This window comes from Carcharodon carcharias, chromosome 11, assembly GCF_017639515.1.
Source record: "Carcharodon carcharias isolate sCarCar2 chromosome 11, sCarCar2.pri, whole genome shotgun sequence".
In the NCBI taxonomy this organism is placed as follows: Eukaryota; Metazoa; Chordata; class Chondrichthyes; order Lamniformes; family Lamnidae; genus Carcharodon; species Carcharodon carcharias.
This window is the reverse complement of record NC_054477.1, coordinates 21,578,956-21,593,325: the sequence shown is the minus strand read 5'-3', so window position 1 is coordinate 21,593,325 and position 14,370 is coordinate 21,578,956. Positions and strand designations below refer to the sequence as shown.

The following is a 14,370-nucleotide window of genomic DNA, read 5'->3' as shown; positions in this document are numbered from 1 at the left end:
ATTGCATTTGTAACCACATAGACTGCAAGTTTGAATCATTAAAAGAAGCTAGGGGCTTGACATGCTAATAAATAAATATGGATGCTGGCTTAGCATGTAAGGTGTGAAGGGAATTTGCATTTTTAGATAAATGAAGGGATATTTGGATTTCAAAGGGACTTTAAACTGTTTACAACTAGCCAGATAAGCAAGGCTAAGGAATATGTTTATTTTTCCCAAAGGTTACTGGAAATAATGGCAACATGAAAGTTTTTATATTGTGAGGAAGATACAGGGCAGACTTTTACACCCACCAGGCAGGTGCGCGCCTGACCAATCGGGTGTAAAATCGCTTGAGACAATGTCAGGCAAGCGTCCTGATGTCATCACGTACTCAGGCAATATTTCATTCGGAAGATGCACGCAAAAGTCAGAAGCGAACCTGCCAACAATTAAGTGGGCAATTAAGCCCATTAACAGCACAATGATCTGCAGTTTTCCATGGCCCATCCAACCTTATGGTTGGCAGACGGGTGAATCAGACAGGCGGGCTTTGCATTTTTCATCAAACCTCATCCAAGGGCAGGATGAAATCTTCGTTAGGAAATAAAATAAAAAGAAATATCTGGGGACAGCATTTTTATGAGACGTGCTTTCAGGTGCTTGATTGTGATGCATGGAATTTTTGTTGCAGCTTTTTACACCTTTTGTTTCATCACTTGCAGGTTTGCAGCACTCTGAGGCAGCTGTCTGTCTTCAGGAAGCTCTCTCGCAGCACTCACCCTATGCCCACGGTGATGTCATCGACTGCCCTCCTCCCGCCTCCACCCCGGCAGCATTGAGCTTTCCAGTGCGCGTTTCACAGTGGCTGGCTGTTAATTGGCCAGCCAGTGTGAAATCGAGGTCGGGGGAAGACTGAGGTTGGCGGTCCGTTTCCTGGCCACTCCTCAGCCCACCAAGCATGTGAGCCCATCAAGGGTAAAATCCAGGCTACAGATTCAAAGACATCTGGAACAATAGAATTTACATATTAAAAAGAGAGAAATATATATAAAGGAGGACGGAAGGCTAAGTGTTAAAAGGCCACATAAGATCTAACAGGTGTGTGTGAAAAGCCTTAATGAAACCTCCAGGATTTGAACATGAGTCTGCTGTCTTACAAAACTGAAGCTGGAGAAAAGCCATTTGGAATTCCACTGTTCAGGGTATTGTGTTAACTATCTGAGTTTGTTTTAAATCTAAAATCCGTTTTGGACCGTTGCCTCAAAGGGAGTGTAACTGGGAGTCAAGTCAATTAGGAATTTTAGGAGTTATCATAGCAATAGATGTCATCTTATGCATGTGCTTGAAATCTTTTGTTAATAAATATTTTAATTTAATTTTTAAAATCTCTAAAGATCTTGGTGGACTTACTATTTTTGAATTCAGTGTGCACATCTTGTAATAAATACAAACTGCAAAACCATTGTGATAATGTGACCAAATTTGTACATCATTTACCACATTATAACAATCTGACCTTGCAGAACTCGAGATTTGTTTGAAACCTGCTTTCTGCACAGAAACACAATATTTCCTTAACCATTTTATAAACCTCAATTAAAACACCCCCAAAGTGTAGGCCCCAACTCTTTGATCGCACCTTGGTAACCAAGATGCATCAAACTGCGATAGTGGCACCGCTTTGCGCCTTTCCAAACCTTAATACTGCCCAGGTTGTGAGAAGTGCAAAACTGAACAATGAGATTCATTTGCAGTACATGTTAAAGTAGTTGCATGTGAATATTCTACATACCACGTCCCTGAAGTTGAAAGCCATTTGGTGCCAACAGTGTGAAATCGTTCAAAGTCTTTATATATAACCACAACCACTTATGTGCTTTCTTTTTCTTTCTCAATCGACAACTTTGGTTCTCTTTATTCAAGTTGCATAACTCCTTGTGTAACTGATTGCGTGAACACCTGTAAGAGTATTTACATATGCAAGGAATTTCATTAACCTGCTGTTTCATACATTTAATCTTTATAATCATACATGCCCTGAAAATAACATAAAATATTCAGCATTACACAGTAAGGACATCAATGGATTGGAGAGGAGTCTCCTCAAATGCTGCCAGGAAAGAATGATATTCAACTATCTTGAAAGACTAGAGAAGTTGGGATTGTTCTCCTCACAGCAGTAAAATTTAGGGGGGAGTTTACATAAAGGACTTCAAAATTAAAAGAAATTTTGATAAGGTAAATAGGAAGAAACTGTTTCGACCGGGAGGAGGGTTGGTAATCAGAGAACACAGATTGAAAACAATTGGCAAAATGCCAGAGGGGAGATGAGGGGATTTTTTTATTCAGCAATTGGTATAACCTGGATTGCACTGCCTGAAAGGATGATGAAAGCAGACTCAGTAGTAGCTTTCTAAGGAAATCAGAGCTAAGCACTCAAGTGAAGAATTCATGAAACCAAATGAAGAATTTTCAGGAGTCTGGGACAAGAGCAGAGGAGTCGAACTAACTGGATTTTCAGACAGCCAACACAGTCATGATGGGCTGGATGGCCTCCTTCTGTGTGGTATGATTCTCTGTTTATATCGGGTTCATATGATGCCATTTGAAGAAGCATTGTCAACTGGAAAACCTATGGACCCAATTATTTTTGGACTTCCATTCAAGGCTTCAGTGCTATTCCTATTCCATTACTTGCTCTCCAGTCAAACATGAGTCGCATTTACAGGAATGGCTATTGTGGCTTTGTCGGAAGGGCTGTACTAAAACGGAATTAGATCTGCAACTCGTTCAAGGTAAACAGCCCTGATGCTCTAGGATAGAGTGAATGTGAATAAGGGACTAAGCAGTTAGCCTGGATTTCAATACCGAGCGGATGTAGGGAGGAGAGAAACCTGTAAACATATTTGAGGTAAGGATGAGCAAGAAAGCAAAGCTCAAAAGAAGAAAGACTATAACAAAACCGGCAAAATAGGGACAAATTTTGTAACAAAGAGAAATTGAACATTAGAGAATTGCCTTTCAGAAAAAGTATTGCTGGAAAAATAGATCTTTTTTGTTGAAGCTTTTCATCTTGCACTCATCAGGACAATTCACAAGAAAATGCCAATGTCAGGGGAAGCAATGAATTTATACTGCATGTGATGAGAGTGCTTCTCATACAGTGTAAACATGTTGTTTCCCGTCACATTGGCATTTTCTTGCAAATGTTCCTAATGAGTGTAAGACGAAAAGCCTTGACAAAAAAGATCTCTTTTTTCAGCAATAATCAAGTCTTTCAGAGGAAGTTTATTTTTTGTCCTATTCAGCATTGCAATTGAGGTGCTAAAAGTTGTTAGAACAAAGATATAGGAACAGTAGTGAAGTTTGGGACACAAATTCAAGATTACTACTTACCAGTAATAAAATGTGTCATTAACTCCATTAGCTGCCTCTTTCTTCTGCTCCCATGTGCAGTTTACATATTCCATATTGTAATAGATACAATTTATCTGCTCAGCAATCCCATCTTTGTCTACCAGTGTTTAATGCACACATAGAACACTGTTTTAAAACTTACAAGTATATAATGCACACAAAGTTTAACCAAAATAAAATTTATATCGCATCCGTTCTGTTCTTACAATTGAATTAGGAACACTGGTCTAAAAAGGTTTTTCTTGCAACTTAGTTTCATGATTAATCTTGTGCTGATGTAAGGTGGCATTGGAAGTGGGCCAATACAGAATTGGTAGTAAGGGCTGAGTTTTCTCTAACGAGGCTGGTAGCTCGAGTTGGGAAATATCTCAACTTGCTGGACTGCTTCTGTAGAAAGGCCCTCGAATGTTGTGATCTTCATTCTGTGGGGGATGAGTGGAGGATAGAGACAGGCTCACCAGCCTTGGAAGCAGAGAACAGGTGATCTCAGAGTGCTGAGGCGAACTGGTTAGAAGGCCCAGCTCAGCTGTCTGGGATCTCACCTCAGTTGTATTAAATGGTGTTAGGCCCTTTAACCCCTTACAAACCCTGACTACCCATCCTCCCAACCACCCATTCCCCATACCACCTGCATGGCTTCCAAGCCAACTCATGCCCTCTATCCAACCCCATGGCCCCTAATAGCCCTTTCACTGACTCAGGCCAACTCATGCCCCCTCACCCACCCCACATAGCTCCTCTTTCCCCCCCATGCCAACACTTGGCCCTTCCATGCCCATTCACCACTATTCACAATTTACAGAACTATACTACATGTGGTAACAATGCCACATGTCAAACTGCTCAGTAAATAAAAAAACGTATTCACATCTTTTCAAAAAGACTGTTGTTCCTACACAGGTCATTAACTAGAGTACCAATAACAGAGGCCTCAAACATATCACACCTCCTAATCTTGTGAACTTAAACATTCAGACGTTGACAAAAATGATCACAGAATGAACCTTTTATTTTAACCACTTAAAGATATCTATCGAGCAAAGTCAACAGTTCTCGCCAGCTGTCAAAATAGAACCCTTCTGTTGAGAAAATCCTTTTATGAGTCTGGGTTCTCAGCCAAGCATGCATAATGAGGTCATCCAGATGTACTGAAACAATTCTTACCGTTGCTGCTGAAACCCTCACCCATGCCTTCATTAGCTCTTGACTTGACTGTTCCAATGCATACTTGGTTTGCCTCCTGCATCCTATCCTCTGTAATCTTGAGGTCAATGGCTGTCCATGTCCTGACCCACCAAATTATTTCAATTTTTCCAACCTTGGTGGCCAAACCCTGCTGCCAAGGCTCTAAGCTCTGGAATTCCCTCCCTAAACCTCTCTAGCTCTCCAACTCTCACTCCACATTCAAGATGCACCAAAAATCTACCTCTTCGATCAAGCTTTTGTCATCTGCCATAATATCTCTTTATGTGGGATGGTGTCAAATTTAGTTTTATTACATTCCTATGAAACACTCTGAGATGCTTCATTATCTTAAAAGGTGCCATTGTTCTTATTGTTATCTTCAAATTCTAATGTTACACCCTCTGAATATGCCTACAAATCATCCAATTTTAGTTTATAGTCTTGACTCGATTGGTAGCATTGTTGTCACAAGAGTTGGAAAGTCATGAATTCAAGGTTCACTATGTTGACATTTCAGTGCAGTACCAGGGGAGTGCTGCACTGTCAGAGGTGCAGGGCATATTTATGCTGGCCCTGTCTGCCCCCTCTCATGGATATAAAAGATTCCATGATGCTTTACAAAGAAGAACAGGGGATTTCTCCCACTGTCCTCGCCGGCATTTATCCCTCAAACAACACCTCAAAATCAAATGGACTGCTCATTCATTTCATTGCTGTTAGTGGGACCTTGCTGTGTACAAACTGGCTGCTGTGTTTCCAGCATTATAACCTGACCACACTTCAAAAGTACCAGGAACAGTGTTCCTCTCCGCAGATGCTGCCAGACCTACTGAGTTGTTCCAGGTATTTTAATTTTTGTTTTGGATTTCCAGCATCCACAGTTTTTTGCTTTTATTCAAAAGTACCTCACTGGCTGTAAGGTACTTTGGGACATCCTGAACTGCCATGACCCCATCTAAATGCCCACAATTGTTTCCAATGTAAAGGTTGTCTCTATTTTAAAAAGAAAAATCACAGATTTTAATCTCCAACAGGGGGCGGTTTAGCAAGATGCCACAGGTTCAAGCCATGACGGGTATTAGTCAACAAAGGAAATTCCTGAGTGACACATATTAATAATTTCTGCAGAATTTTATCAGATTGTCAGGAAAGTGATTCGTAATTTCTATTGCTTCACAGGCCAGTTATGTAAAAAAAATGATTTAATCTTAAAACATTATGAAAGGTAAAAAGGGAGAGAACATTAAATCAATCAGCGTTATAAAGTGTGAGGGCTGATCCATGTTTCAGATGTACACCTTTCACACTCCAGAGCCATACTGAGGGAGAGCTACAATATCAGAGATGCTGCCTTTCAGGTTTGACTTTAAACCAAAGCTCCCATCTGCTTGAGCATAAATTACCTCAGAGCTCTATTGTAAAGTAGAGTAGAGGAGATGTGCTCAGTGCCCTAGCCAGTATTTATCCTACAACCACGTCATTATTGGGTCAATCTTCACCAAACCATCGCAGAGTGTCATGACATTTTATCACAGATATATTGAATGTGGATCAGTAAGTTCATGGATGACACGGAAATTGGTGGAATGGTAAATAGTGAGGAAGATAGCCTTAGATTACAGGAGGATATAGACGGGCTGGTCAGATGGGCTGATCAGTGGCAAATGGAATTTAATCCAGCTAAGTGTGAGGTAATGCACTTGGGCAGGACAAACAAGACACGGGAATACACGATGAATGGTAGGACCCTGGGAAGTACCAAGGATCAGAGGGACCTTGGTGTGCATGTCTACCGGTCCCTTAAGTTAGTGGGACAGGTAGATAAGGTGGTTAAGAAGGCATTTGGGATAATTGTCTTTATTAGCTGAGACATAGAATATAAGAGCAGGGAGATTATGCTAGAACTGTATAAAACGCTGTTTAGGCCACAGCTAGAATATTTGTTCTGGCATTATAGGAAGGATGTGACTGCACTAGAGAGAGTGCAAAGGAGATTTACCAGAATGTTGCCTGGACTGGAGAGTTTTAGTTATGAGGAGAGATTGGATAGACTGGGGTTATTTTCCCTGGAGCAGAGGAGATTGAGGGGGACATGACTGAGGAGTATAAAATTATGAGGGACATAGATAGGGTAGACAGGAAGGAAATTTTCCCCTTGGTGGAGGGATCAGTAACCAGGGGGCATAGATTTAAGGTAAGGGGCAGGAGGCTTAGAGGGGATGTGAGGAACAATTTTTTCGCCCAGAGTGGGTGGTGGGAATCTGGAACTCACTGCCTGAAAGGGTGGTAGAGGCAGAAACACTCATAACATTTAAGAAGTATTTGGATGTGCACTTGCGATGCCATGGCATACAAGGCTATGGGCCTCGTGCTGGAAAATGGGATTAGAATAGTTAGGTACTTGTTTGACCAGCACAGACTCGATGGGCCGAAGGGCCTTTTTCTGTGCTGTGACCTCCATGACTCTATGAGATAGGGAAAGGAGGCAGGTGCTGAATCCACCTCAGCCAGAGCAGGAATTGAACCTGTGTTGTTAGCAGTATTCTGAACCAGATACTAGCCATTTAAGATAACCAGATTGGGATGTTATTACACTGCTTGCTATTTGTGAGATCTTTCTACATACAGTGAAGAAATGGTGATATATTTCCAAATCAGGATGGTGTGCGGTTTGGAGGGGAACTTCCAGAGCGTGGTGTTCCCAGCTGAATGCTGCCCTGTCCTTCTATAAGGAATTAATAACTGTGATTGCAACTGCAAATCTCCTTATGAAGCTTTGTTTTCTCTTGGCTAAAATCTCCACTCTGGAGCCGAAGGTTTAATAATATATCTGAATATCATTGGAAACAAAAAAGGCATATGCCAATACCATACTAACTTAGCCTTATTCCATTTGCTTGTTCTAATCAACATTAATTATAAAGAATAATATTACTAATCATACATACACTATCAGTATAAAACAATAGCAGGTTACGTTACCCATCTATCCACATTCCTCAGTTAATTGGTGAAAGAACAATGGGCTGAATATTCCCCCCATTTGGGGGGGGGGGGGCAAGTTGATGAGCCAGGGCATGTGAGCACGATTCCGATTGGCTCTCCCAATCGGAGGCGCAGCACTATTTTACGTGTGTGGGCGGAGGGAATGCCTAAAATCGAGACTGCATTCTTTCGCGCATGCGCACGAAAGAGTGCGCTCATCTCCCTGAGGCTAAGTGCAGCCTCAGGGACATCGAATCTATGTGCAAAAATATTAAAAATAGAAAACAATATTCCCTTTCATGTCCCCTCATGTGACAATGTCACATGAGTTGGGACATGTTCATAATTTTCAAAAAAACTTTATTTAATTTTTTTAAAACCCGACATGAAACCTCATCCCACCTGTGGATGAGGTTTCATGCTTTTTCTACTTCCTGCCAGAGCTCCAGGCCTGCCTGCCAACATTAAGGTTGGACGGGCAGGTCCACTAATTACTTTAATTGATCTGTCAATGGCCTCAATTGGCCATTGACAGGTCGGCGGGCGCGCAGAGCTGATTTTGCTGCACCCCCGGGCCTTCCTGAAAATTTAAATGGAGCGGGATGACGTTGGGAGTACCGCCCGACTTCATCCCGCATCATTTTACGCTTTGGCGAGCGGGCCCCGCCCCCATTTGCCAATGGTAAAATCCTGCCCAATGAGTTCAAATGTACAAGTGTGAAATTTCTCCTAGCCAATAATCAGGACCACTGATTTACCTTGACTGAACAAACCATATTCTATTTTGCCTGTTATAGGGATTTCTAACAGATGTTTTGGGGATTTCTCCCCATCAGGGAGTAGTAGAAAACTGATAAAAGTAGGCATCCTGATAACGTGAGGGATTTAGTTTGGAGCAATTGACATGTTTCCCATGTCAATTCACCAATAGACCTCACATAGCTTTAAAGCTATGTTATGTAACAACACCAACCCAAGCTCTGAACACCAACTGGATTATTGTTTTATCTTCATCTCTATATCAAAATCCATCCTCCACTCACCTTTCTTGGCAGAATGACCATCCACCTGCTGCAGACTAACAAGGAAGGCCACAGAAAAGGGCAGTAATAGAGTCATTTCCAAAAAGTGGAATGATATACGAGTCCAGCTCTATATACTGCTTCTATATCTCTCCGCTTGGTTCATTGATCTACTCGTGGATTGGCACTGAGTGTGTCGCTTATCAATGTGCCCTTAAGTTGTAAAATGCTGACTCAAGTCACGTTTCCTGAACTCATTTCCTGCTTTATGAACTATAGTCTCTTTAATCATCCGAGCGCCTGACTCCGGATTTTAACTGTGGTTTCTGTCATACTAAAGCTACACTTACCACTTGAATGCTTCCACCTCACATAGCCCATTCATTAAGTTCTAAATCAAAATATGTATCATAAAAAAGAACCTTATCCACTTGCTATATGTGTGACAATTTTTTAAATCAAATTGAACAGGGTTAGAGTCAACAGTGTAAGTGTTACATTAGAATTAATAGGAACATAGGATACAGTTCCTCCCTTTGTGCGTAACTGGAAAATTGGGCATAAATTGCTCTTGAAATATCATTGATTCAGTCACAGTTTAAGTGTGCGCTAAAACACATTTTCACGATCATAAACTTAAAATCGTCCATGTACCTGCATAATCATCCAACATGATAGCCTGTGATTGTTTATTCTTTATCCTTGCGATATAATATATTCATTGATGTATTTAAAGATCGTTAACTCGGTGCAGCTTTATTAGTACAGCATTAAGTAGGTTTGTCTCAAGAAGTAAGTGTTTTTAATAAGGATGCCTCGTTCTGCCCCTATATGTAACTTGATGTTAGATCACTGAAAATGATTCAAAAAAACTATACTAAATTATTTTCTAGGTGACTAGTGTACGCTAGTTAGCTCCTCTGCAATTTTATTTAGATATTTTTTAGTGTCTACAAACTGTTAATACATGTCTGCTGGTGCCTATGAAAATGGACTTAATTTAAAGAACCTCCTCAAATGCCCACAACTCGGTGCAATTGGCAGAAACTAACCGTCCTGATCATTTCGGTTGGGTGGAGCCAGCTTTGGGTGAAGTGATTTTTTAACCTGCGTTGAAGATCGCAGAAACATGATTAACGCTTGACCTATCTTACATTTGAGATTTTGCAATCTTTTGTGCTAGTTTGGCCAATTTAACCTGGATTGCACTGTTAAAGCTAGCTGAAAAATGAGGCAAGGGTTCCAGTTATTAAGGGTGAAAGTTAGTTAGAATATGGTTCAAGCAACCAGAGTTAAGGTTGGAGCTAGCAGTACCTGTCTTTTGAAAAACGTCACTGAGGACAAGGTTGCTTGTCATGTTGGTACAGTCAGAGTTAGCAGTGTTGTTAGGTTGGAGTTAGTAGGATTAAAGTTAGACCCATTGTTACAGCCAGTCCTGGACGAGTCCCCAATTTGTTATGACCTGGATGGGACCTCAATTTTATTATGATCCTGGGTGAGGAGGAATTAGTTGACTCCCACTTTGTTCCACCCCCTTGATTGGTCGCAACAAGGTTAGTTTAAAAATCCTTTCCCAGTGGATACCTTTTCCCAGTCCAAACGTATTTACTTTTTATCAGAAGCCAATTTAAACAGGCTTCCTTGCATCAAAGAAAGAGGAAGTTTATTAGTTACTAAAACCTGAGGAAAAATAATAAATATGCAACACCCACCTATACACTCTGATCAGAAATAAGAAGTTAAAAGTTCGAACAAAAGTTTAAAAATGTACAAACCAGTCCTTGGCTTGTCCTTAGGCATAGATGGTGGTATGTTGTAGCCGTTAGATTGGGCGATTTCGGTAGGATTGACTTTGGCATATTCACAGTCTGTTGGGCACACTTGTTGGCTTGCCCTAGGGGAAGGAATCCTGGGCCAGAATTTTACTACTGCGGGTGGGCACACGCCTGACCTGTCCAGCTGTGAAATAGCACAAGCTGGCGTCAGGCGAGCATCCGGACATCATCATGCACTTGCGTGATATCTCGTGCGGCAGGCACACATGGCAGTCGGAAGTTCAACTGCTGATATTTAAGTGGGCAATTAAGCCCATTAAGGAGGCAATTGAAAGTGACTTTTCATGGCCTGTCCACTTTTACAGTTGGTAGACGGGCCGATCGGCCAGGCGGCCTTTACATTTTTGCTCAAACCTCAGTCCAGGGCGGGATGAAATCTCTGTGGGGAAATAAAATAAAAAGTGATATCTGAGGACTGGTTTTTTTATGAGGTTTGCTTTCTGATGCTTGTTTGTGCTGCATGGACATATTTTGCAGCATTTTTGTTGTTTCATTTTTTCTGTGGAGGTCTGCAGCTCCCTGAGGCAGCTGCTTCCCTTCAGGGAGCTCACTGGAAGCGCTCACCAGCACCCACCCTCTTCCCACCCCCAGCGGCTGTACTGAGCCTTTCTCAGCACGTGTTTCACACTGGCTGGCCATTAGATATCCAGCCAGCATGAAATCGTGGTCGGGTGCCTATCGCTATTGGGGCCCGTTTCCCGTCCACTCCCAGGCCCACCGATTGCGCATGCCCGATGAGCGAAACATTCAGACCCTGGTCCTCTTGCAGGGTAACTGAAGAGGCTGCCTTGTTTCTTATTACTTGTGGTCTCTGCAAGAACATACTTGCCCCCCAGCAAAAGAGAGGGAGGGAGAGAGAGAGAGAGAGAGAGAAAAAAAATCACCTCCTTGTCTTTGCAGGGTGTTTCTTCCTGCTTCTGTCACTCACAAACACTGGTCTGCAGCCAGCTTTTTAACCCATTTTTCATGTGCGTTCTCGGGAGGGTAAGTAGCCAGGTCTTGCATTGATATCCGAAATGTTTACACAATCTGAGATATAAATCAACAGGAGATGGGTTTTTGGATGACCGCTAAGATGTGAGAATCAGCCTCCATTGTCTCCGCAAACACAGGAGATTAAAGTCCAGTCTTTTGCATTTTCCATATCTTCCTTTCAAGTGTGTCTGTTTGAAGTAGGCCTTGACACCTCTTCAGGTGCGACATTCCATGTTCTCTCAGAGCAGGTCTGTCAGTATAATCCACATAGGAATTTTCCAGAAAGTGGTCATTTTACTTTATCAGCAATACTTTGATCAGTCTTTACTTGAATTTCTCTTAAAACACGCAGGTCTTTCTTAATAAAAAAGTTCAATATGCCAGTAGGTAGTTGGTTGCTGCAGCTGCTGTTGTGACACCACGCAGGATTGTATGAACATTACAAAAGCAAAATACTGCAGATACTGGCAATCTGAAATAAAAATAGAAAATGCTGTAAACTCTCAGCAGACAGTGCAGCATCTGTGGAGAGAGGAACAGAGTTAACGTGGTTTTATGGAGCCTGCAAGAGTGGGAAACACAGTGGGGTGACTGAATTAGGCAGGAGCTGAAGTTTCAACTTCTTTGAGGGCTGGTTAAGATGCCAAGATCAAGTGAAAGGCATGTTTGTGGCATATCGGACCTCAAGTAGGTGCGGCGGGTTCCCGTTTATAATAAATTTGTATGCCGTAAATACTCATTAGCGTAAAATGTTTCATAATTTCATCCTATCTTCAAGATAAAGTCAGCGGCGCTCGAAAATCTCATGGCACCCAGTTCACGTTCGTTTACAGGCAACCTGCACCACTTGGCTTTGTGCCGCTGTGTCTAAGGTCATTGATTTTTTTTGGTGATCTCTGCCAGGCAAGAATGGGGAGCATGGCAGCTTGTATGGAGGTTCAGGACCAGCAAGGGCAAGTCGGGGGTGGGGGCAAGATAGGGTGTATGGAGTGAGGCCAGGGACATCGAGGAGTGGAATAGAGCTCCAAGGGAGGACAGAGGGTGGTTGTGGAAATCGAGGAGTGGAAGAGGGAAGGGCTTAATGCCTTGGGTGTGGTGGGTGCTGGGGGGGTGCGGGGGATAGCAGTGAGGACTGTCAGTCAAGGTGAGAAAATGAGGGGTCTAAAAGGCAGGGTCAGTGCTGCCCACATGTGGGTCCATCTCAGGGTGTTGGCTGACAGAGAGAATGTTCACAGTCACAGGTGGGGGAGGTTGATTTTGGTGAGGTAGCTCAGTCTGAGGTTGGGGTAGTCAAAGGTCTCATAGGCTGGTCACGAGCTCTATCACAAACTCTAAGGATGATGCGGGAAATGCCTAGGATCAAAGGGGGAATGTTGACAGAGATGGGAAGGGATGCTATCTCCAATTGGACAATGATAGGGTCCAGGGTAATGGGGAGGGGTTATAGGATTTAAGGGTTGCAAAGTGAGCTTGGGAGGCTGAAGGGTGATGGAGATAAGTGGTGGGTGCAAGGGCAATGGGTTCTATTACAAACATTAAAATGACCATATTTGCAATGCCTCCAGAATCATGGGCTGTTCAGGGATTAGAGATCGCAGTGGGAGGAGCCCAGTGTGAATGGCGGCTGGAATTTGGGCTGTGGACAATAGAGGGAGTTGAAAATCACACATCACCTCAGTTCTATGGGTGAAATCTGACTGCTCTGAAGTCACGTCGTGCCTCTGGGTATTATTTTGTTCGTTAGTCAGTGGAGTCTCGTTAGGGAAAGAAGGCTTCACTGGTTTGAACATGTGAACATGATGGAAGATGGGTCTGCTACACAGAAGGTACACCGTGCCAAGAGACCAGTGAGGTGCCCAAAGTTCCAATTAAAGGATGCTGTCCAAAGATTTTTAAGATGTTGCCTCGGTCATCTGAAATAATCTTCAAATATACAAAATTACTCTGACAGATAATGTAAAAGGACATTGTGTAACACTAGGATGTAAAATACTAGAAAGCCTTTTATGCATTGAGAAGACTAGTTAACATCTACATGCTAATCTATTGAACTGTACTCCAACAATATAAAGATCCAGCAGTATGTGGAGCTGACATGCTTCATGGCACCACACGCCCCATAACCATAATGCGCTGTGAGTGGGCTAACTAGGCTGCCAGTGGGACCTTTGCCTTTCACTGGGTATCCAGTTAGCCCACAGCTCCAACAGTCCTGGCAGTGCCAAGAGCACATTACCGGGCACTGCCAGGACTGCAAGCAGGCCCAAGGAGAAGGCATAATAGATCCTAGAGCAAGGTAAGTCCAGGGTATTGGGTGGAGAGTGTTTGGGCACTTTAGGGAGGGGGGTGGGCAGGGGTCTGGGGGTGGTGGGTTTTACAGAGCAAGCGGGTGGGGAGAAAGAGGGGTACTATCTTTAGGGGGATGCCTCAAAAGTGCAAAGGGCTCCCCCATCCCTGAAGATAGTGGTCCTCCTTCCATCCCACCCTTTTAAAAAGTTTGTAAAAGATAAAAAACGGCTTTCCCGCTCCCACCCGAGTGCCCATGCCAACCCCATGCATTATGGGGTGGGTAGCATATTACCGGGGTAACTGGCTTGTTAACAAGCTCAGTTGACCCTTGATTATTTATTTCAATATGGTGAGCAGGCTGCCAATTTTGTCACCCACCTGCCTTATTATGGGGGTGAGCTTGGGGGTGGGTGGGAAGGTGGTGGGGTTGGCACCCACCCTATTGTACACTGCCCCCTACTGAAAACACACCCAATGGTGGCAGGCAAAATGCAGCCCGATCATTCAAGCATATGTAACCCCAGTTTTAACCATTTCTAATCGTTTAACATGTTGCTCAGCCCTGTGCTCCATGGAAGTCAATAGACTGTAAAATTGTTGGGGCGGGGGGTTGGGGGGGTGGGGTGGGGGGGTGGTGGCGGGGCAAGGGACAGGGGGTTGGCGGGCTGGGGTGGGGTGTA

The 14,370-nt window shown here is 43.1% G+C and overlaps 1 protein-coding gene across 1 annotated transcript in view; it reads right to left on the bottom strand.

The window, feature by feature from the left end:
- Positions 1 to 8,743, bottom strand: part of LOC121284464 (cytokine receptor common subunit gamma-like) — a 46,097-nt gene extending 37,354 nt beyond the window's left edge. Inside the window, exons 1-3 of the mRNA XM_041199960.1 lie at positions 8,613 to 8,743; positions 3,379 to 3,496; positions 1,775 to 1,941 (exon numbers count right to left, since the gene is read on the bottom strand). Of these exons, the coding sequence (XP_041055894.1) occupies positions 1,775 to 1,941; positions 3,379 to 3,496; positions 8,613 to 8,688 (361 nt within the window). The 5' untranslated portion in view covers positions 8,689 to 8,743. The remainder of the gene's footprint in view (positions 1 to 1,774; positions 1,942 to 3,378; positions 3,497 to 8,612) is intronic.
- Between the last annotated feature and the right edge of the window lie 5,627 nt (positions 8,744 to 14,370).